This window comes from Emydura macquarii, unplaced genomic scaffold (assembly GCF_026122565.2).
Source record: "Emydura macquarii macquarii isolate MOO-44397 ecotype Brisbane River unplaced genomic scaffold, CSIRO-AGI_Emac_v2 contig_629, whole genome shotgun sequence".
Classification (NCBI taxonomy): domain Eukaryota; kingdom Metazoa; phylum Chordata; order Testudines; family Chelidae; genus Emydura; species Emydura macquarii.
The window spans coordinates 5,971,526-5,995,010 of NW_027130766.1; the positions used below are offsets into that span (position 1 = coordinate 5,971,526).

At 55.3% G+C, this 23,485-nt stretch overlaps 1 protein-coding gene across 1 annotated transcript in view; it reads right to left on the reverse strand.

Annotated features, from left to right (window-relative positions):
* Positions 1–23,036, reverse strand: part of GPR179 (G protein-coupled receptor 179) — a 30,309-nt gene extending 7,273 nt beyond the window's left edge. The window contains exons 1-9 of the mRNA XM_067541166.1: positions 22,174–23,036; positions 14,008–14,116; positions 8,392–8,494; positions 7,579–7,808; positions 6,738–6,806; positions 5,082–5,191; positions 3,392–3,630; positions 1,803–1,941; positions 168–273 (exon numbers count right to left, since the gene is read on the reverse strand). Coding sequence (XP_067397267.1) covers positions 168–273; positions 1,803–1,941; positions 3,392–3,630; positions 5,082–5,191; positions 6,738–6,806; positions 7,579–7,808; positions 8,392–8,494; positions 14,008–14,116; positions 22,174–23,036 — 1,968 coding nt within the window. The remainder of the gene's footprint in view (positions 1–167; positions 274–1,802; positions 1,942–3,391; positions 3,631–5,081; positions 5,192–6,737; positions 6,807–7,578; positions 7,809–8,391; positions 8,495–14,007; positions 14,117–22,173) is intronic.
* Between the last annotated feature and the right edge of the window lie 449 nt (positions 23,037–23,485).

The following is a 23,485-nucleotide window of genomic DNA, read 5'->3' on the forward strand; positions in this document are numbered from 1 at the left end:
GGCAGGCTGCTTTCCTTGCTAGGGGCGGGTCCGGATGCTGGTAAAGGATTAAAATAGGGGAATCCGCCCCAAAGGGAAAAGCGGTATTGTCGTCAGCCTGCAGGAGAGCAATGCCAGGGGAAAGAGGCCAGCGCCGCAGGCTGAGGAGCAGGCCGGAGGTGGGTTACCTTCGGGATGAAGAGCAGTGCCAGCGTCATGGTGATGGTGACGTGCGTGTGAATAAAGAACAGCAGCAGCGTCCAGTCGGGATGCAGCGAGGGAACCATCACGAACCTGGTGGGGGTGGGGAGAAGGTCATTTAAATGGGGCCTGACGTGGTCTGTCTTCCTCAAGGCCTGGGGAAAGAAAATCTTACACGGCCAGTTGCAAAAGGTGCTGGGGACTAAAGGCCCTGATCCAAAGCCCAGTGACGCCAGCGGGGAGGCTGGGAATCTGGCCGTGCGCTTTACCGGACTTTGGATTCGGACCAAGAGAGGCACCGCATAAACGCTTTGGCCCAGATTCCCAGTTGCTCTGTCCCTTCGTTGCGCAGCGGGCTGGATTCACCTCGTCTGGACACGGCTGCAAGTCAGCCGTAGCCCCACTGCAGCCAGTGGCTTTACGTGGATGTAACTAAGTGTGGTGGGACAGGAGAGCGGAGGGAGAATCGGTCCCCAGGGGAGTTTGACCTGAGGAAAGCCTGATTAAAAAGAAAAATGAATAAAGTCCCCAGCATTTGGCTCCGCTAATTAAATGATCCCACCCCTGGGGCAGCCGTCCCGAAATATTCAGGTGAGGTCCCCCAAACAAGAACCTGTCCCTGTGGGGGCTTGCCGTCTTTCTAGTGGGTGCATATGTAGCCTCTGCATTTACACATCCGACAGAATAACCCCTCGTGCTTCTCTAGTGCCGTTCAGCTGTGGGTCTCAAAGCGCTTTAGCAAGGAGAGCAGTCTCATCACCCCCATTTTACAGATGGGGAAACCGAGGCACGGAGCGAGGCCGTGACTTGCGGAAAGTCACCCAAAGAACCGGCGGCAGAGCCAGGAATAGCAGCCGGGTCTCTCGAGTTCCACTCCAGGGCTCCGTGCGCCTGGCCCCGCTGCCTGTCTCCTGTGGGTACTCCCGCTCTCCGGGCCTCCCTGAGCTTTACAAAGGAGGTAGGTATTATTAGCCCCCGGGGACTGCCGGGAGTGGGGAACTGAGGCATAGAGAGACAAAGTGACTCGCCTGATGTGAGACCGAGTCCGTGACTAGAACCCGGGTTCCTAGAATCTCCGCCCGCCGCCTCGAACCACTGAACAACGCTCCCTCCTGCTGGGCCAGGAACCTGGACAGCCTGATTCCCATCCTCCGCTGGAACAGCTAGACCATCTAGCAGGCTGGGTTGCTGGGACAGTGCAGGGAGCGTCACGCTGCGGGAGAGCTCACTCTGCAGCAAAGGGCTGCTCTTGGTTGAGGGGCTGGGGATCTTGCTCATGCGCCTGGACTGGTGTCCTTGGAGCTGAGCTGGGAGATCAGAAGAGGAGGAGGAATCGCAGCCGGGCGAGCGCCGCTTGCGCTCGACCTGCCCCCCGTGACCCACATCGCTAGCGTAAGACTCAGCGGGTGTGCAAAATCAAGGTCCGGCCCAGGGGCCCCGGGGGGAGAGGGGAACGTGATCGCGCTTGTTGCTGACACAGGAGTCTCCGGGCTCTGTAAAGCCCTTTTGAGCAGCGCCCTATCTATCTGAATCTGAACTGTGGGGCCCCCTGTGCAGAGAGAGCATCAGAGTCTGCAGCCAAAGGGAGCCTCCGACAGGCGATTCTCCCTCCCCTGCCCAACCTGACGACGTGGAAGGCGGCTGATATGACCATCTCGTTGTGCAGGGCCAGGCCCATGTAGCGAGGTTCGTGGAAGGCAGAGGGCACTGTCCGGGTGGCGTAGCACAAGAAGCTGCCCCAGAATAAGAAGAGAATCTCGGCTGGCAGGAGAAAAAGAGAGAAGGAGAGAGAAGCAATAAAGGCCAGGGCCCGTTTCTCTAGGACAATCACTTTTCATATCAAGACACTGTGCTCTGTGGAATTCAGGTGCCAGCTGATTGACAGGAGAGGGTCTAGTGAAGGTGAGCTAGCGGGCATGACCCTGCTGTTAGGAGGATGGCGTGCGGCCATGCCAGTCCTCCAGGAACTTGTCTCTCTCTGTCTATAGCCGGCACGGCCTCTGTGCGCAAGCCTGCAATGCCTGAGCCTGATTGCAGAGGCAGGATCACTGCGGTTCCGAAAACCGTGTTATGATGTGTAGGGGCTGATCCACCAACCACCATTGCCCATTACTAGAGTTATCCAGGGCAGGAGGGGACCTGCAAAGATCTCTCTTGCATTTTATTGTATTTCTCTATCTATGCATCCGTGGTCATATGTGCAAGAGAGAACACGAGGGGAAGCCAATGTGCGGGGCATGGGATGTGCAATCCCCTATTTTGCATTTGCTCCAGATCCCAGACATGGCGCATTAGACCATGAGTCTCCATCGGTGCCCAGTGCAGAACAACACCGTGTTGCCAAGGTGCATGGGAGAGCCTGAAAAGAGGCCTGCGGCAGCAACGCCATCACAGCACAGCAGGTGGAGTGGAGGACCAACAGCAGAGGGTGAGAACTCGGTGCTAACACGCGGCCTTTCTTTATTAGGAAGGCACGTTTCCAGGTGCCATCCTGACCCTCCTCCCCACGGGCCAGGTTCTGACACTCTCGCTCGTGTCAAGTGATACCTTAAAGCAGGAATAATCCCGTTGATGTCAACGGGTGAAGCTTCGGCATGAAAACCCGGCCCCGTGCGATTTACACGGAACTGCTTGCGGCTTTCCTGCCTCCTCGCTGAGAACTGCTCCGGGCCAGAGCTGGGCGCAGTGGGTCTGCACACTAAGCCTGGGTTCGGACTCCAGTTTAAGCTCAAGCCCACCTTCCATCCACACCCAGATCAGTCTTGCCCAGGCCAGCAAGTGCTCAGGACCCAAGCCCTAGGACCCTGCTAGCTAGGTAGGTCAGAGCCCCAGTCCTGCCGAGCTGAGACTTGGGTCCAAGCCCTGCCGTTTTGCAGTGTGGATGCAGCTCAAACCGCAGACCCGAGTCAGAAGGGCTGCGTCGCGCAGTACAGACGTGTTAGCGGGGCTGTGAGACCCAGGCCCTGTCATGGCAAGCCCAGGTTTACATTGCAATGTGGAATCAAGCACAGGTTTAGAAACACCGAGCCCACAGACTCAGGCTTAGTGTGCAGTGTGGACACATCCAGTGAGGCTGAGAGAGACGAGCCCATTGAGTCCTTTAAGCCCCTTGCCCCGTTCAGATCTGGGCCGATGACACCACTTGGGCTAATTAAAGGCCCCCTCCCCTCTCCCGCTGGCGACGGCTGAAGCTTTGGACGCAGGGTCTCACCCACAACCATCATGTAGTCCCAGCGGTCGTGGTCGCAGATGTAGAACTGGAGCCCACTGGCGGTCTGGGAGCGGATCACCAGCGGGATGTTCTTGTCGATGTTCTCCAACATCCCCACCGTCCAGGCGGCCAGGAACCAGAGCACCAAGAGCAGGATCAGCGCCAGCATCTTCAGCACCCGCCCGCTGGTCATGTAGGGCATTCGCTGGGCCGAGCGGGAGAGGAACACCTTCAGGACCCTGCCGACAGAGAGGGAGGAGGGGACTCCAGCATCTTGGGGGGGGGGTTTCCCTTCAGCGGCCCGCAGATGACGGACGTAGGCCTTCCAGGGGTCCCTCTGTGCCAGGGTGGGTTTCACCCTGAGTGCTCTGGAGCCTCGCTGGGTCTTGTCTGCACAGTCCTGTCACTAAAAGAAAAGCCCACCTGATGGAAGGGGATTCAGATATTAAGTATATCAGATTGGAAGCCATGCAGCTAGCACCGGGGCCGTCTAATTTCCCTGCAAATTAACACCCAGCAGCGAGTTCAACAACTAGATTGTAAGCTCCATGGGGCAGGGACTGTCTCTTTGTTCGGTGTTTGTACAGCACCTAGCACATTGGGGTCTTGGCAGCTCCTGGTGCTATGATCATACAAATAATTAATCGTAATAAACAAAAGGAGCCTCTCTTGTATAGAGCAAGATCTGCCAGCAGGTCGATAGCCCCATAGCGGGGCTGGATGAATTATGGTTTTTAATTGAGTTTGGACGGTAGCATGTGTGATCAGCCCAAAGCAGGTGACCTGAAAGATAGAGCTCCTGAGAGACAAGAGTTTTGTGTGTGAGATCTGCAGCAAACCTCCAAACGCCAGCATGAGCTTCTTTAAAGTTTCGGGTTGGGTAAGAAAACGAAAAATACGGTGAATTACCAGGTGCAGTAACTAATTGGTTATAGAGGTTCGTTTAATTTACTATAAAGAGCTGCTTACTCCAGATTTAGGAAGATATACGGCAAATAAGAAGAAAACCTTAAAGAGAGGGGCCCAGCCATTGATCGTCTCAACCAGGCCAGCGGACAGGGGTCAGCTTTTCATGGCCTCCTCTGGCTTTAGCGAAGGTCCAGCCGCCAGCAGTGACATCTCTTGTTTGTTATAGTGTAGAAAAGGCCAGGTTTTCTTGGACAGAGCTGTGACCTTCCCCCATGGCATGACTCCAGGGGATCTCCCAACCCAGAGAGAGTTGTGAGTTTTTGGCCAATACTTATTGATCCTTGTATCAGGACACATTTGCTTGTGTTTGTGTTTTGGATGCAGTCAACACAGCAGGGCCTTTGGGCTCGGAAGCGGAGTCGTGGTAAACCTTCGTAAATTTATTAGGGAAATTATTTCCAGCCCTGCCCCGCCCCACCATTCCATGGGAGACTGAACACAACAAAATCAGCAGCCCGGGAAATTCTGCTACTCATTGGACCAAGGGTGGTGGTGGATTCTCCATCGCTGGCCATTTTAAAAGCCAGGGGGGATGTGTTTTCCTAGAAGAGCTGCTCTAGGAATTATTTCGGGAGACGTCGTGTGGTCTGTGTCAGACAGGAAGGGAGAAAGGGACCATTGTGTTCAGTCTTTCTGGCCTTGGAACCTACGAGACGGCTGCTGTCGGGACGGCTGGTAGAAAGAGGTGTTGTCTGCTGGGCCATGGCCCATGCTGCGTTACCTGTACAGCTTGAGGGTGATGGTCCCGTAGACGATGGCGAACCCAAGCATGCGCACCCAGCGCAGGACGATGCAGCGGAAAATGCTGGGCTTGAAGTACAGGATAAACACCTGGGCAGAAAGGAGAGAGAGGGGGTGACCCCGGGGCAGCTCGGATCTCTGTTCTGGGAAGCTGGGAGGGCCTCACTGTTTCCACTTCCCCAGCTCGGCCTGCACCTGAGGTCGGGTCCCAGTTCTTGTTTTACACCTGTGGACCATTCAGGCCGTGCTTATAACGGTGACAGTGATGTCGGTGGCCCAGCTGAGGCCCCAGGACGCAGCCAGCACGGTGGAAAAAGAGCCTAGACTAGGATGAACGTGGTGAGCTACCAAGTTCTAACAAAACCTCTTTTATCTGCGTCTAGACACAGCCTCAGTGTAAATGTGAATTAGCCCCCATGTCTGCTGCATAGTGTTGTGCATCAGGGGCCTAGCAGGATTCACAGAGGGGCTGGATGTTTATATGGACAATGGGAACTAGGGCAGTAAATACTCACCAACCTTTTTGGGGAGGGAAGGTACGCAAGTCTGAGAAACTTGCTAAAAAACCTGAAGACCGATTACTTTGGAAAAGACTCGCTCCCCGCCCCTGGTGCTTTCTTTAAGGCCGAAGCTGTAAATCTCGCAGGAAAGGGAGGATGTAGATGATTGAATTTAATTCCAGTGGCTGGAAAGGGATTGGAGGATGATCTCCTGGGAGCAGGAGGCTGGGCTGGGCCAGCAAAATTAGCCATCGGCTTGGTTGCCCCAGGACCCATTTGATCTCTCACTGCTCCTGGCCTGGAGGAGAACCCGAGATAGTGTCTACACTGAAGCTGCGCCGCTGTAGCGTTTGGTGTGTAGGCACACCCCCGGGCTCAGTGAATTCATGCCCATGGGTGTGATACAGCCCCGGTGAAATCTGCCACTTGACCCAGACCCTCACATGCTCTTTCCTAGCGACCGTTGGGTCTCCAACAATCTATCGGGGACCATGCGACATTCTCCATCAGTCGACAGACCCTCCCCACCCCAGAGAACTAGGGTCCCATGGGACAGGAGGAGCAGACCCAATCCCAGGGGACGAGGGGCAATACACATCTATGTCCTTGCTCTTGTGTAACTGAGGCTCTTCTCTGCCTAGGAACTGACACTGTTCCGTGCTCACTGCAACGCTATCTGCCGGCGATTGACTGAAGACACTGTTCCGGCCCCTGAATTCTCCGCTGGACGATGGATCTGGGGGAGGACCCAGGGAGGCAGACTCAGGGTGTGTCTGCCCTGGAGCCGGTGGTGCAATTTCCAGCTGGGCAGACAGATCTGTGCTAGCCCTGATCACACTAGCATGCTGAAAGTAGCAGCAGAGCTGCGCCGGCGGGACGGGCTACCTGCCCAGCGCGTGCCTTCATTGGGATTCCTGGGGCGAAATTCATCCCCAGGGTAACTCCATTGGCTGGATTTGGGGGTATCATTCTCTGTCCTGGCTAGGATCAAAGGTAACATGGCACAAGATCGCCCGCCCGACAGGACGGTCTGAAAAGAGGGAAAGCGCTGAACCTATTTCTATCCGGCCCAGCCTCCTTCCAGAGTCAGGGGCAAGGGACCGTGCGCTGATCTCGTGATCAGGCCAGATACTTACAGGGAAGTAGAGAAGCAGAGATCCAAAGAGGATGGTCTCCAGCAGGATAACTCCGGATGCCCGGATCCTCTAGGGAAACACAGAGAGAGAGACACGTGTGGGAGAGAATCAGGCAGTGGGAAGCGTGTGGGGGCAGGGTGGAGGACTGGATCTGCAGGGGAGCTGAATGCAGAGAAGATGTTCCTGAACAGGCTCATTCTTTGTGGGGAGGGGAATTGCCCCACGTCCTCACTGCAGCCCAGGGTGGGATGGGGGGGGGGGAGAGGGGGTTCCCCTTAGCCAGGTGGGCCCAATTAGCTAGTTAGGCTGCAAGCAGGGTAGATTTAGGCTGGGAATCGACCTGTGTAGAGCTCTGGGACAAGGCTGGAGCAGGGCTTTCTGGTTTTCTGCTGGTTTCCCTGCCTGGCCGTAAATGTCGCCCTTTGCAAACAGCTCGCTGCACCTCCCACGCCCCCGAGAGTCAGTAGCATCACCCATGTTTTCCAGAGTGGCCTCTGATTTTCGGCTACCTCCCTTCTATGGATGCCCAGACCTGATTAATGGGGGGTGCTCGGCACCCAATGCTCCAGCCAAAGTCAGCGGCACCTGCAGTCAAGTCAGGTGCCTAGAAAACAGAGGCACCTGAAACCGGAGACCACTGAAAACGTTGCCCAGGGTGACTCGAGCTGGGGTTAGAATACAGCTTCCCTCTCTCGGAAGATACTGACGAGAACTTGCACCAGGTATCGGAGGGCCCATAACACAGCACCGGGGACGGCCCAAGGGTGGGGTGTGTTGGCGTCCACTGTAGCAGAGCATGGGGGCACCGGCGTAAAATCACATCCCTCAGTAAGAGCCTTGCCTTGCTCTTTCGAAAGTGGTAGGAGACCAGCATGCTGAGAAAGACCGCCAGCATGCAGCAGGCCTGGAAAGCGAGGACAGCCGCCCGCAGGGACCAGTCCTCCTGGATCAAACACGGGGTGTCGTCCACGCATGTCACGCATCCTTCCTGGCACGGCCGGCACTCCAGCAAGTTCCCGGAATCCGCGGCTCTGTACTGCCTGGCGTACTGGGACGTGCTTTCGTCTGGGCCTGCAGGGGTGAAAAGGAGACGCGCGGGAAGGTTAAAATGTCGGCTTGGCTCTGCTCCGCCTTTGTTTTCTCTCTTCCCACAAACCAGACTCAAATGGCCAATCAGCTGGCGCTAGCCGTAAGCCGACTAAGCAATTGCTCATGGCTCTGAGCAGCTCAAGGGGGCCCCCTATTCACTTTTTATTATGTTGGGCGACGGAGCTAAAAATATTCCTGGTCAGGGTGCCCAATGGGCCTGATTCCCCCTTGTCCCGCAGACCGTCATCGACACCGGCTCAGTGTAGGGGTGAAACGCTGCTCCTCAAACTGGCAGCATCCTCTTTGCACATGAGGGGTAAGGTGGGTCTAATGTTTATTTCATTTTCTTTGTCTAGGAATTAGATACAGAGCTCCTGGCAGCGAATTTCTGAGTTCTGATCTGCAAAATAACTAGAATTCTCAGGTGCTTAAGTAGCCCCTGGAATCATGGTTAAAGTCGTGTCGTCATCGTCCCCGCTCCCGGCCAACCAAAATCTGAAATGGCGTGAGACATGCCCAGCTGAGATGGTCCCACTGGGGCAGGCCATACAAGATTGCCACCTACCGAACTGGCCAGCGGCGGGAGCCCTTCTGGTGCCGTAGAACCCTGGCTTGCACAGACAGCGGTACCTTCCGAGGATGAACCCGCGGCTTTTCTGGGGGACGCACTAAACAAAACACGACAGGTGAGTTACACGGATCCCCTTCCCTAGAGAGGAGCTGGAGCCTCGAGGCTGACGTTTTGCCTCTCCCAGACCCCCTCCCAGCTGGGGATCTTCACCTAGAAGGCCTCATTCAGTGTGACAGTCCCTCTGTCCCTGGGGGATGGTTCCCACCTGTACCCCGGCTCAGTTTGGTCCCCTGTCCCTTTAAGTTTATTGCTGGAAGCCAGTGGTTAAACATTTCAGCATTAAAGGCAAAAGCCTGATGTTCAAATCCCCTCCTAAAACCTAAATGGACGTGTAATACCACAAAGCACTAATCCCCTGGAGGACAATCCTGCTGAGTGAGCGCTAACGGGCCAGCAAAAGCAGCGCGCAGGCAGCCTGCAGAGAACTTCCCTGTTAATGGCGGGGACCCAGATCCCCCTAAACCCCATGCTGGAGGGCGATGTCTGGAGAAATCGGACCGATTGGATGCGAGGGGTAGAACAGGGAGCGGGGTCAGGAGGTTGGAAAGCCCCAGCCACGGACGCGCTGACAGGCTGGAAGCTAATGGCATTCCTCCGGCGTCTCTCTGACCCTGTCGCTCTAAACACAACCACCATCGACCACAGCTCTGGCTGATCAGAGGCCATTGATTCCTCTCCTCTCTGCACGTGGCAGGCGGAAGATTGGAAGGCAGATGGAAGGCAGGGGCGTGGGACAGGTGGCTGGGGAGGCCCATGGAACCAGAGGGGAGGCAGCAGATAGTGTGGGGCTGGTGGTAGGAAGCAGTGGCGTGGCTCTGGGTGGGCCGTGCCCCACCCAGTCTGAAAGCAGGCCCCTCTACTCCCATTTTAAGCAATTCATCCCACGGTTTTTATCAGCCTCTGTTTCGCTTGTGCCCAGCCCTGTCAACCACAGGCCCAGCCAAAGACTCCGTGCTGGCTATGCCTCTGGTAGGCAGGCTGGAGCAACCCCTGGCTTGGATGGAAAGCGACGCTTGTCTCCCTTCCCCTGCATGCACGTTTGCTGCTCCGCTGTAATTTATTTCTCTAGGGATGTCTGGGCTGGTCTGAGCAATACTGATGCTGGGGAGAGGGTGGGGGTGTTGGCGGGGCAGGCTCCTCCCCCATCTTTTCGCTCTCGGGGCAGATCAAACGCATCCCTGCACCTCTTCCCCATCATCCGCTTCGTGCATGTGGCCGTATGGCTGGCTCTGCCAGCCCTGGACTGTTCTTCCAGCGCAGCAAGGGGGAGCTTCCCCCTCTGCTCTGGCCAGGCGTCTTAGCCGTCCCCCAGCGTGGGCACCAGGACTGCCAACGAGGGGGCAAGCCGTGCTGCCAGGCCGTGGCAAGCAGCTCTGTTCCAGAGGCCAGTGATAAACCAGGAGACAACAGGATCCTTGGGCTGGGCTGTAGAGGTGCCTGGCCTCTTGGCGCACTGATTCCCATGCCCGTCTTCCCGCTGGGCCAGGCAAGATGCCAACGGTCCCATCCCCCTCCCAACGTATCCCCTCTGTTACCTCCCCAGCCCCCCGCAACCCTCTCTTCCGGCCGGTTCTTGAGGGGGGTTTTGCTTTTCGCTAGCGCTGTCTGCGTGTGCAGGGGGTGTGGGTCTGCAGCGGAGGAGCTGGCGGTGCTGCTTTAAATGGGGGGGGGGACACTTTAATCGAAGATAACAGCCCCAGCGCACGAAAGCCGGGCCCGGGGGCACCAGACGACTGGGTGCGACTCTCAATCCGCCAGAGTCAGGCGCGATGCCGCGGGAACGCAGGAAGCAGTGTGGCCTCGTGGGGTGGGAGGCTGGCCTGGGGAGTGGGTTCTCTGCTCATCTCTAGCGGGGCCCTGCTGTGTGACCGTCCCCTCTGGGTGCAGCCTGCTCCCTTGTCTACGCAGCGGGTTGGGGCAGGGACTGTCCCTTCCCTTGGGTTTTCATGAGGGGGTTCGGATCTCGGGGGGGGGCCCTAGAGGGGAAGCACAAGCTTTGCCAGCTAATTTGCAGGTGGCTCCTGCAGTGCCTGGGCTATGCAGGAAGGGGGCAGCTGTGCCAGGGATGGAAGAGGGGGGGCTGCCGAATAACCCTGTGGTTGTGGGGGGGAGATGCAATCCTCCAGGGTGCATTTTGGGGGGGGGGGGGGGGAACCAGAACTAGACCAAGGAAACCCAGAGGGAGGGCTGGGGTGAGGAGCCGTGGGAGACAGGGAGCAAGCATGCTCATGCATGTGCTTGGGAGATGTCTCTGAGCCGGGATGGGGTGGCGAAGATCACGCTAAGGGAAGCGGGATTATTACTCTTGGATCCTCTAGCCTGTTCTGTTCGCCCGTCCTCCCCCCACCACCCTATTCCTCTCATTTTGCTCCTGGGTGCCTTGAAAACTGCCCCCTTTCGCCCGGCTGCTTCTGGATGCTGATTCCGTGATTTCGGTCTCTCCTCGGCCGGGGATAACCAGAGTGCATGAACCCTGCCAACTGCAGCAGCGCTCCAATAATTCAAAGGCAGCCTTTTAATTACACAGCGAGAAAACAGTGTGTCCCTGGTATTTACCCAGCATGGGAGAGAGGGGAGCAGAAAGAGAAGCAGGACGAGGCGAGATTGTTAATTAACAATGCGGGCCGCGCTTCCTTCCTATTTATTTTTTAATGGCTAATGACATCGAAAGGGGGGCAGGGGGTCTCGCTGCGTCTGTCATTTAAAATTTCCCTGGAGGCAGCAGGAGAGGTGATTGGACATTAGATCCCAAGAGCTGAACCTCCTAATCTCCAGATGATTAAAGCAACCATCTCCATCCCCACCCCACCCCTGCCTGGAGAAGCCGCTGGCTTCCTCTCTGCCTGCTGAACGGCAGGGCGGGCAAGGGGCCGCCTGTATGGGTAATCGAGAGGTGAACGCTCACTGTGATGGTGAAGAGACGCTGCTAAGTAAATTAAGCCCCAAAATGTGATTTACCTTAAAATGGTCATAATCTGGTATCTCTGTCTAATCATCGAGGCATTTATACAGCACTCGGCCCTGGGCGAGGGGGGAGGAAAGCAGAGTGCACCCTAACCATTCTAAAAATAGCTGTCTTCCAGCCAAACGGGATTTTCAAAGTGAGCCGGGGGCCCGAATCCCACTGAATGTCAGTGGAAGTTGGGCGCCCGACCCCCTTAAACAGCTGAGATCTCCAGTCTGCGTTCTTACCACTCCCCAACACAGCAGCGTGTTTTTGTAGGACCTACAGGAAAAGTCACACTTTGGACTGGTGGTGTCTCCATTGGCTCCAGGCCAGATTCCCTGCTTATGTCCGTCGGCAAAGCTCCATTGACTTCAGTGCTGATCCCTGCTGAGTATCTGGCCCACTGTTCCCAGACGCGGCCTATCCCTATCCACATAAGGCCTGATTCTCATTGGTGCTGAGCACCCCCCGCTTCTCCTGGGCATCAGTAGAAACTGTGGGTGCTGAGCACCGCTGAAAAAACAGACCCTATAATAAATATTCTGAGCAAAAAATAATCTAAGCAGCAAGTGGGAGGCTCCAAATAATCATCAAGAAGGTACTTTTCTCCTTCCATCATCTCAAAGCACTTTAAAAACATTCAGGACTTGAGCCTCCCAACCCCACCCGGTGCCTAAGTATCGTTCTCACTTTGCCAAGTGGGAAACTGAGGCACAGATTGGTTGAGGGCAATTCCCCTTCTCAGTACCCAGCGTGGGCTTCAGCTGGAGTGGGATGAAGGCCGCAGGCCAGATCCTCATAGGCATTTAGGTACGTCGCTCTCGTTGATTTCAGTGGGAGTTAGATGCCTGAATATCTCTGAGGATCTGGGCCCACATGATTTGCTCCAAGTCCCACAATGAGCAGAGTGGGAAACAGGGCTTCGGGGGCTGTCTCTGCGTGTCTGTGCACCATCCAGCTCGGGGGGGCCTGAACTCAGCTGGGACCTCTAGGCTGTTCTGTGCTATAAATAGTCATTTTTGCCTCTCCAAGAAGGCTGGTGTTACAAGCTAAGCTTGCCATTTTAAAGCTAATGGTGTTAATTGGAAGCGGAATAAATCTGAAAAACTTTGACTCAGCAGAACACTAAGAATTGCTAAAAGACCTAGTGCTACAAAAACGGGAATCCAAAAAGCAGCCAACCATTGAAGATCCAAGCATGGCCATTGTGAGCTTGGTCACAACAGAGAAACGCAAGAAAAATTCTCAGCGATAGGGGATGCTTTCTTGGAAGCATCTGAATGCTCCTGTTAAATGCTTGGGCCTCCCTTTCTCTCTCTCTGCTGTCTACCCATCCCCTTCCCTCTCCGTCTCTATTCGCCTCTTCTGGATTTTGCTTCTATTCTTTCCCTTAGTTAACTAATGCTTTTTAACGAGGTGGATTTTTGCAAACAAATTTTTTGTTTGTAAATTGCATAAATACAAAGAATTGATTTCAATTTTAACCATTCACGTGACGGATCATGAAATGTTTCAAGTGTGGTTAAAATTACTGCTGATGTTCTGTTTGTTTGGGTTTTTTTGCATATGTATTTTGAAAAATGTAGTAGGTTACTAGGAAAATAAATAAATGTGGGGCTTGCAAGCTATCAGCCCACACATGCCATGGCTGTCAGTTCTGTGCATGGCTGACAGCCAGAATGTCAGAGCTGGGGGTCGGAGAGCAGCAGTTGCTGGCCGGGTGCTCTGAAGGCAGTGCCCCCCCCCAGCACGAGCACAGACATAAGGGTGGCATGGCATGGGGAGGGGGGGGTTATCACAGCCTGAAATATTTTCAAAGGGGGTCCCAGAAAAAAAAGTTTAAGAACCCCTGCTAGGGTTACTTCTTGCAAGAGGTGGTGGTGGTTATGCACTGAAGATGGCTCTGAATCTAGAAGCTTTTCAAACGCCTGCTGCGTACACCTGGGAAGCTTTTCAACAGAGGTGTATAGCAGCCATCAGCTGTTCAGGGTAGTGTTTGCAACATCCGACCTGATGGGAGAGGGGTGGTAGCTGGGCTGTGAATGGAGAAGGGTTTGTTCGGAAGGAGCTCTCATGTGGGAAAACCAAAAATAAAAGGTGCTTGCGGGCAGATTTGCCCAATAAACCCTCTTGCCTGCAGGGCAGGGAGCAGGTGAAATAAGCAGCTGGGCCCGCAGGAGTGGGGCTAATGTTCAGTGGTGAAGGAGATCCTGCGATAAGAACCTGGGAGGAGAGGGAAAGAGGAAGGACTTGGGGAAAAAAGAGTGAAATTGCAAAGACTGATGCTGGCACTGGGGGTGGAGGGAAGCAAGGTTTTAGCCTGGGCCCACTGAAGTCAGAAGGAGTTTTCCACTGGTTCCACCGAGGTATGGACCAGGCCCTTCAGCCCATGGAGAGAGATTTCAGTCGCACTGGGCTTTCCCTGAACATCTCTGAGCTGGAAACTTCCCCGGCCCGAAATCCCAGCTCGGGCTGTGGGAAAATCTGGATCTGGCCTGGGCCTCTCGGGCCCATCTGCCCCTACACAGGGGTTCAGTGAGGCAGAGGGGGTGAACCAAGTGCCACGTGGTACCTGGCAGGGAGGAGCGTAGGCAGCCCTTTACCTGCGTGCTGTTGAGATCACACCGGTGCGTATCGGTGAACCAGCCCGGGCCACCGGCGCACTGATTGATGTCCACGTTCTGCAGCTTGATGTCCAGCCTCATTACTCCCCTGGAAGAGAGAAGCCAGGGTTAGCTGGAGGATAGTCGCCTCGTGCACAGCTGCCTGTGAACGACGACGGTATTTCGGGAGACTGCGCCGGGCAAATTGCAAAACCGAAACTTCAGCTGGCAAGAAAGTTGTCCTAGGGTCAGTGCCAGGCTGGGGACGTAAGTGGTGCCAGGCTGTTCTGCCTGGCTCTCCGCCCAGAGGGGGGTTTCACCCTGTTTGTACAGTACTCAGATGACAGGGGCTGCAATGTGCACGGTACAGTTCTTGTCATCCCCGTGCGCCGTGGGTGTGCGTGTGCAGAATGTGCATGCACTTGTCTGGATGCAGTTGTGTGCATGTGAGCAGTAGCCACGTGACGGGGCTGGCGGGGAGTTATAAAAGGGACACGTCAAATGGGAGAACTAGGCCCCATCGGGGCAAATTCCCCTCGGTTGCACCCGTTAAAGTCCTCTGACTTCACCGCAGTTGCACTGGTGTGATTAAGAAGATAATTGGGCCTGGTAGCTAGGAAGCTAAGGATCCTAGGACAAGGAGCCCTCCAGTGAAAGGTGCATTTAGTGCAGAGAGAGACCAGAGAGAGCCAGGAAAAGAAAACACAAGTTATGGGGAGAGAGAGTGTGGCTGGATGCACGGGGTGGATAGACAGAAAGACAGACAGATCTTGATTTACAGACTCGATAGGTTAGGTTAGATCTGCCTGTACAGCTCTGCTCAGACAGGAGCCCTCCGTTATTTAGAATCAGGTTGTGACCCATTTCCCGTGCACAGGATGCAAGCAATCTCCCTTCCCTGCTGCATCTCTCTCTTCCGTATCATTCTCCAACCCAGGTGGGGTGAGTCTTTTCATCAGCCTGGATCCAGAAGCTGGCAGGGAAGGGGGAAAGAGCGAACACCCACGTTGCCTGGGAAGGGACTGAGGGGTGGTTTGTTTTGTAAACAAACCCAGCGAGGCGGGACCATCACCAAGCGAATGGGCTGCCGCAGGCCTGCCTCCCCAGGCTGTGGGCCAGCTGGCTTGGTGATCTCCCATGGCGCGCTTCTGCCCTGGATGGAGGCAGATGAGATTTAGGGCTTACTGACTGCTCAGCCGGTGGGTGTGTCTTCAGCACAGCTGTTCCCCCGGCTGCACCACCTAGTGCTGAGTGATTCGGGCAGTCACAGCCACCTTTCTATTTATACCACCTGCCTTGGGTGGCAGCAAGAGGCGTTGGGGGTGAGGTCTGGGGAGGGGAGTGGAGGTAGGTAGAGAGACAGCCTGAATTAGGGCAACGTGCGGGTGAATCCCCCATCAGATCCATAATCTGTCTGTCTGGACACATTCCAGCAGCTCCCGCTAGCGCTGCCCTGAGGAAGGTTGATCACCCTTTTAATTATAAACCTCATTTAAATATACTAGGGTTTCTTAAAGGAACACTGCCGGATTTAGACGCCGACCCTGCAGTGATCTCTGGGTGGCTGCTGGGATCCGTTGCAGTATCACGGCCTAAACTCCTAGATTTATGTTCCATTAAAAAAAAAAAAAAAAAAAACCAACCAAACAAAAACAAAATAAAAAAACCCACCAAGCCCTCCCCTCCACAAAAACCACGGAAGTTTTCAAGAAAACTAAAATCCATAAAAATGTTTCCAACATTTTCTGTTAACTTCCAGTGAGAACATGGCTTTTTTTCTTTTTGAAAGGGGCTGGGGGAAGGGGAATTGAAGATTTCCTTGCATAATTTGCAGCCTAAACACTGTAGCTTTATGAGATGGCTATCAGGCTCCCATGATTTAGATACAGAGATAGAAATTGACTATAGACCATGAGTGAAACTTACGTGTGTTTTCACCATTCTTGCTTGAGGGGGTCTAAAAGGTGAAGAAAAAGCGTCAGTGGTAGAAAGTGAGAGTTGTGAAAGGTTTCATCCTTCGAGGTATTTGCAGTGACTCAGAGAAGGACATTTAATGGAATCAGAGAAATGCAGGGCTGGAAGGGACCTCAAGAGGTCATCTAGTCCAGGCCTTCAGTACAAATGAACCTAGACCATAACTGACAAGTGTTTGTTCAGTTTATTCTTAAAAACCTCCAGTGATGGGGATTCCACAGCCTGCCTTGGAAGCCTGTCCCAGAGCTTAATTATCCTTATAGTTAGAAAGTTTTCCACCACATCTAACCTAAATCTCCCTTGCTGCAGATTAAGCCCATTACCTCTCGTCCTACCTTCAGTGGACATGGAGAACAATGGATCACTGTCCTCTTTGTCACAGCCCTTAGCATATTTGAAGACTGTTATCAGATTCCTCCTTGGTCTTCTTTTCTCAAGACTAAAGACTTGGTGGGGGGGAGGGTTATATCGTGGGGGAAAACCCTGAAATACTTACTCAGGTGAAATGCACCTTCGGGAATTGGGCAGGCACTTTTAGCCTGAGTGTTGAGTAAAGTCTGTCTGTCTATCGTACGGTTTGTGTCACTGCCCATCTCTGTGGTATCTGGGCACCTCCCATGTACGATACATTGGCAATAGCAAAGGCCGTAGGGCTCTTTCGCCTTCTGAGGGTGTCAAGTCCTACTGGGGATAAGAGTTGTTGGGTCTTTAACGAGTGCAGAGTTGCTGCTGTGACCTGTGACTGCCATTCTGATTACGGTGGAAGAACTGTAGAAAAACGGAGTAAAGAATTCCGGATTTAATGTCTTTCAGTTACTGTTTGTTGTCGGTGTTGGTACACGTCTATAACCAGGAGTGGTCCTTGCCCCAAAAAGTTGATGAGCGAAGCAAGACATTAAAGACGACAAATGGATACTTTAGTCCCGCACAGGTCAAGGGGATGCTCCGGTACGTAAAGCTAAGCAAGTGCCTAAGTTCTTTTGCTGGGGCCGGCCAGAACTCACCACACCTTGCAGGACTGAGCAATAACACAGAAGCAAGGGAGGGACGACCAAGCCAGCTCCATGTGAATCCCACAGGGCTATGGCTCTGGGTCTGTCTACACTGCAGCCAGAGGTGTCACTGCAGCACGTGTCGACCTGCTCCAGTTAGCTTTGATCTAGCCCGCTGAGCTCCCGTAACAACAGCAGTGAAGCAGAGGTAGCACGGGCTGCACGGGGCGCCTGGGTGTAGACTTGAGCGCTGCTATTGTTATGTGAGCTGGATAGATCAAAACTGGCTTGGGGAGGTCTACACATGCTGCACCCACACAGACCCTCTGTGTGATTCCTGATGCAGTGGCTGGCTGGCCGTCTGCTGGAGGTAGCGGCATTGTCTCAGGGAATCTCTTACTGGAAAATCCACCAGGGGTTCATGTTGATCACAGTGGCGGTAAAGCCGCTCTGGGGTTTCTACTCTTCTTGCTGGGTAAACATCCAAGTGCAGGGTGCCAGCACAGGGCTTCTACCCTAGTTAAGGTGAGCTAGGACTTAAGTTACTCACGAGATACTTGGATTGCAAGCTTTTTGGGGCAGGGACCGCCTTTTTGTTCTGCATTTGTACAGCACCTAGCACAATGCTGTCCTGGTCTGCGACTGGGGCTGCTGGGCACAATAATAATTATAATAAATAAACAAGTAGGGGTTAGTGGGATTATTAAGTGGGGCGTAAGCACTGGGGTCTTCTGCACAGAGATGAATTTTGCCCAGAAAGACAGACTTGTGCAGCTGGGTAGGAAAGGTGGTTTAATGGATCAGGCTCAGGACTGAGACTAGGTGCAAGCCCTGTTTCAGACTCAGATGCCCCGTGTGACCTTGGTCAAGTCACTTTGACCCAGGTCCTCAAAGGCATCTAACTCCCATTGAAAGCAAAGAGGGGGTCAGAGTTCCAATGGGAGTTGGGCGCTAAGTACCTTTGAGGATCTGGGTCTTAATCTCTCTATGCCTCAGTCCCCCACCTGCGAAGTGGGGAAGATGTGTCCCCACCTCCCAAGGAGGCCGCGAGGCTAAAATCAGTCAGTTATTCTGAGGTGCTAGGGGGAGGCCAGAGGAGCACCTAGGTAGATGCAGAGCTGCAGCCAGGCCGAGGAGCAGAACGAAGTGGCTGGCTGTGAGGGCTTCCCGGTCCCCCAGCTCCCAGAGACTGAGACACAGGGGAGCCTTTCTGCAGCAAACTGCCCTGAAGGGAGGTTGTCCTGCAGGAGGGGACGCTAGGGCCGGAAATCCTGGCAAAAAGGGTTTCCTGGCGTGTGGCAGCTTCCACCCTGAGGCCCCAGCGGTGTTGCCAGTTACAGGGGTATCGAACAGCTACAGATCTTCAACAAACCTGGAAGTTATCGAAATTCAGGAGGGGTTTTTATATATATTTTGTGTGTGTGTGTGTGTGTGAGAGAGAGAGAGAGAGAAAACACTCATTTATCAGCACTCATCAGATTATATATATTACAAAATTGCCTGCAGGCCCCAGTTGAGATCAGGGCCCCATTGTGCTAGGTGCTGTACAGACACAGAGTGAGAGACAGACCCTGTCCTGAAGAGCTTACAAGCTAAACAGACATGGCAGGATGGGAAACTGAGGCACTGAGTAGGGAAGTGACGTGTTCAAGGTTACCCGGCTGGTCAGCGTAACAGAATGCAGTCTCCTGAGTCCTAGTTCGCTGCTCCACCCACTAGACAGTGCAGCCTATTCCCATTAGGAATTCTGCCCCTTGACTCAAAGAGGAAAGCCAGTCTAAATTAGGGTAGGGAAATCAGGGAGAAAGGGAGCGGGGGTGAAATGGACTAGTCAGGGAGTTATTAAGGGAATGTGTTTGTGGCACAGGGCCACACCGAATAGACATTAGGGATTCAGCAACGCATGAAGGACACATGGGACATGACTTGAAATACAGGGGAGGCGGGGCAATGAACTAAAGACTGGGACGGGCAGGAGGGGAAACGAGGCAGGGTCTGAAATCCTCTCGTCCAGGAGGGACTCTAGGTTCTGGAACCTCCTTCGTGGTAAAAACAGAAACAAGGGCAGCATCGCACTTGCTGCTGGCTGCGTCCCACTAACCCTGCGTCTGGAATAAAACCAGAGCTTGAAGGGGGCAGATCGGCATCCAGAGAGCGACACGAACGCGCATGATAGCTAGACAGACAGAGCGGAGAGATGACGCTGGCGAGTGGCTGACAGTATATTTATTTAGCTGTTGTCCAGGTACTGGGAAGTATTAAACTGCACCAGGGAAGCCATTTTCCTTTGATTTTTTTTTTTTTCAATGGAGCTAACTTCAACAATTCATGTTTCCCTAGTGAGAATAGGGAGAGGCATCTGCTGGTAGAAACACTGGCTGTGCATTTCCAGCCATATGGAGTGATTTATCTGTCGAAAATAATTGTCTGGCAGGGGGGTGTGTGTGTGATTCTGAATCTGTGCATGACTGCATGGGGGTGATTGTGTGTGCGCGACTGCGTGCCTGTGTGAACCTTCATGTGTGTGTCTGTGTGGGGTTGCGTGTGTGTGTGACTGTGTGTATAGGAGTGTGTGTGGGTACCCTGGGATTTATACAACAGGCACTGGCCATTACACAACATGGCACTGTGTAGCGGGGCTGCCATCTATGTCTAGAGAACACGGTGTAAATGACCACCTGTTGTTTCTGTTTTATGTAAGCAGGAAAACAGCTGTCAACAGAAGGGAGGGCTGGGGAACCTACTGGTGCCTAGATACATACAAAAGCACAATGCTGGGTCTTGGGCATGAGTCGCTCTGAAGTCACCAGCCCCGGAAGATGAGCGGAAGGAGATACAAGCCTCCATCAGGATGCTGGTGTCATAGGACGCTCGCTTGGGACAGAGGGTAATATTGTTTCTCACTTCCAAGCCAGTAAGGCAGGACCCCCCCGCCCCCAACGCCAGGCCCCCCCTTACTTCTGCACTGCCACTGCTCTCCGGCCGCCCAGCTTTGAAGGGCTCTGGCGGTCAGCCAGGCACCCACGGCGTACACGGGGGCTGGCAGCTCGTGACGCCCCCATAATAACCTCGTGACCCCTTGCGGGGTCCTGACCCCCATTTTGAGAACCCCTGGACTGGATGATCACCGTGTCCCTTCCGGCCTTAGAATGAACAGCTCCAATCTTCTTCTCTCTGTAATGGGCTGAACTGGATTCCAGCTGCCCCACGTGAGGGTGCCAGCTCCAAATCCACAGTGACCAAGTGTTTGGGGAGGTCCTCAGATTTGACCCCCTGGAGCTGAGAATCTGGATGCAAATCTGGACTAGAACTTTTGGTTTGGGCTCCAGGTTATGCAGCTTTAGAGGAAAACCCATAAATCCTATTTCTGGACAGCTATCCTAGAGAACAGGCTCTGACTGGGCCCTGTAGAAAGTGAACCTCCGAGCCCTGGTAAAGCATCACCAATGTTCTGGTCTTATCACCAAGAGTTCTGATCCGACACCTTCTCTTGTGGTCCTAGGCTTACCGTCCCTTCGCACCTACGTAGCTCAACCCCCTTGAAGATCATCACTCCAGAAACACCTTAGGATAAAACGCCAAAGGCTCAGAATCCAGCGCTGGCCCTATAAACCCTCGCTGGGTAGGCGGACGTCCCTATGCGAGGAAAGCCACTACGCTCCGGTAGTTAGAACACTAGACTGAGATCCAGGTAACCTGGGTCGTAAGCCCCGTGGTGCCCCTGACCTGCTACGTCTCTTTGTGCTTCATTTGTCCACTCTCTGTCTTGTCCAGTTAGATTGGGCAAGGGTCCTGTTATTTGGAACAACGATGGTGGCGGGGTATCTCGAACGAGGACAGGATGGTTCGTGCCCACCAAGACGGAGCGCCGTTCCTCCCTCCCACTGGCCAAGTCCCGGGTTGGTTCCTTGCTCTGGGTCGTGGCATGGAAAGACAGGGACTCGCTGGGGGGGAATGTAGGGGACCCAGCTTCTTCTGGGCTGAATTGCCCATTTTAGTTTGTAGAAGGGCCGATTGCCCAGCCTGGGCCAGCGAGGCTGCGTTAACCCTTTACTGCCCGTGTGCCAGGAGTCCTGGTCTGGCCCCCTTTCCCTGCTCTACTGTGATCCGATGGATCCGGAGCACTGGGATGCGAAGTGGGAGCTCGGAGGCCGCCTCCCATTTCAGTCGACCCCTGTCCACTCTTGGGGACTCAGAATAGCTTCTCCCCCTCCCCTGACGTGATTCTGTGCAAAGGACAAAGCCCGTTGGGAGGCTGGGGATGAGCAGGGTCGCCCGGGGGCTGGCACCAAGCGCCGGCCGGAAGCTCCTGGCCGCCAGCGCGGAATCTGGGCCGTGCCCAGAAGTGCGGCAGAACGGAACAGGTAGCACGCCTCACATCGGGCAGGGGCGTGGGGGCTCCCTGCGAGTGGGCAGCGGCGGGGCAGGACAGGAGGGCTGAGGCCTGGGGGGGTGAAAGGGCTCCCCAGCCGTCAGTGACCCATCGGTCACTCAGTGCCTCAACCCCCCCCCGCACCTTGCAATAACCACCCGGAGCCAGGTGTGCTCCGGGCCCAGCCCGGGATTGGCCGGCCGGGGCTGTGGAGGGGGATTTTCTGCGGGGTGCACAGTGACAAAGTCAGCTGGTGTCCAGCCTTGTCTGCCGGCAGAGCCCAGGGCAATGGAAACCCCGGGGGAAGGGGTGAGGGACGATGCGGTGGAGACTCAGAGGTGGGGACGCAAGGAATCCCTGCCGGTCTGCACCCCGGGCTGGGCATGAGAGGGAGGGGGACCCCCCCAAGCTCTGTCCCCCAGGACACCTCTGCAGCTCTGTGCCGTGGTGTAGGTGGGGTGGAGAAATTCCTGCCACTCTGCACCCAGAGTGTGAGGGATAGGGAGGGTACCCTAGCAGCGCTGCACCGCAGGGGCTATGTTAGGTGGGGGATCCCTCACTCTGTACCTCGGGGTGGGGGATATTAGGTGGGGGGGGATCCCCCAGCTCAGTTCTCTGCAGTACGGGGGAGGGGGGAAATCCCTCCAACTGCAGCCCAGGGAAGTGAGATAAGAAGAGAACCCGCCTGCCCCCGGCTACACGCGGGAGGGGAGGTGGAACGGGGGGGCTCTGAACTCTCCTTCCCAAGCCCTCCCCGCCCTGTATCCTCGCACACCTCCCCTGACGGGCAGCAACCCCCCCCCGACACACACACTCACACACACTCACTTGAACTCGGGGCTCAGGTCCGGCTTGAGCCCGTAGAAGGAGGAGGAGAGCGTCACCAGCCAGCTGGGCAGGAACTTGCTCTCCTGACACTCCAGGAAGGGGGGCGACCACTTGACGTGGCTGCCATCCATCACGTAGCTGTCGCCCCGGTTCCACTTGGGGGTGTCCAGGCTCTGGAGGTCGTTGCTGAGGACCCGCTTGTGCAGGGCGAGGACCTGCTGGGCCCGGAGGCCGTTGAACCACTCGTTTTCCCGGCTCAAGACCCGCAGGCTCTCGGCGGAGGCCGACAGGTCCTGCAATAGGATCTCGTTGTTCTCTTTGGTGGCTTGGAGCATCAGCTGGGGTTTGGAAGACACCGGGTGGGCGTCGAAGGTCAGCACGGCCCGGTAGGCCTGGGGATCCCCTTCGACGACGCTCCGGACCAAGGCGTGGTACCACTCCACGTCCTCCTTGACGCTCGACTCCCGGATGTCGTTGGTCTGGAAGATCATGTTGAGGAAGTTGGTGGCGTGGGTCAGGGTCTCGGCAGCCCCCCGCAGGGCAGCGCGCAGGCCCAGTGGGGGGCTGGAGGCCCGCCCCACGTCCCGCACCTCAAAGCGGCGGCTGCAGTTGGCTTGGGAGAGCCTCAGGGCGTCCCCCGAGTACAGGAAAGTCAGGGCTGCCTCCGAGCCCTCCGAGTCCACCTTGTCCAGCTCTGGGGTGGGTCCCCAAGTGGAAGCTGAGGATGAGGAGGAAGGAGTCCACTCCTTCGCCTTGGGCGTCCTGGCCTTGGGGGCAGGCGACCGCTGGGGCTGCAAGATCCCCGCGGCCCAGACGAGCTCCATCTGGAAGCCCCAGAGCAGAGGCCACAGCCAGATCCCCATGGCCGGGCGAAGGGATCAAAAGAGCTGAGACCCCGCGGCCCTGCCGCCCTCACGGCTCATCTCAGCAGCGGAGGCCGCTGCAGAATCCTGCAGGGGGAGGAAGCCCCAGAAGAGAAGTTGCGGTGCATGGGGAGAGCCGGAGAGCCTTCGGAGGAAGAGGGACCCAGCGGCGGCAGGTCCCTTGCAAAGAGGAGCAGCCCCGGGGTGCATTTACGCCTGCCAAAGTGTCCTCTGCATCTCCTGAAATATGCAGGACTGGCTCTCTCTCACTTGCTCCTTTTTTTTATCCCCCTCCCCCTTGTGCTGGCGACGAAACGGACGTCACCAGCTCCAAAATATGTACATCTGTCGGCGCTGCCCTCTCCGCCGCCCCTGCCCGATCGCTCGGCCACGCCTGGACCTAATGCGAAGAAGGCTTTAAATCTCTGCAGATCCTCCCTCCCCCCATG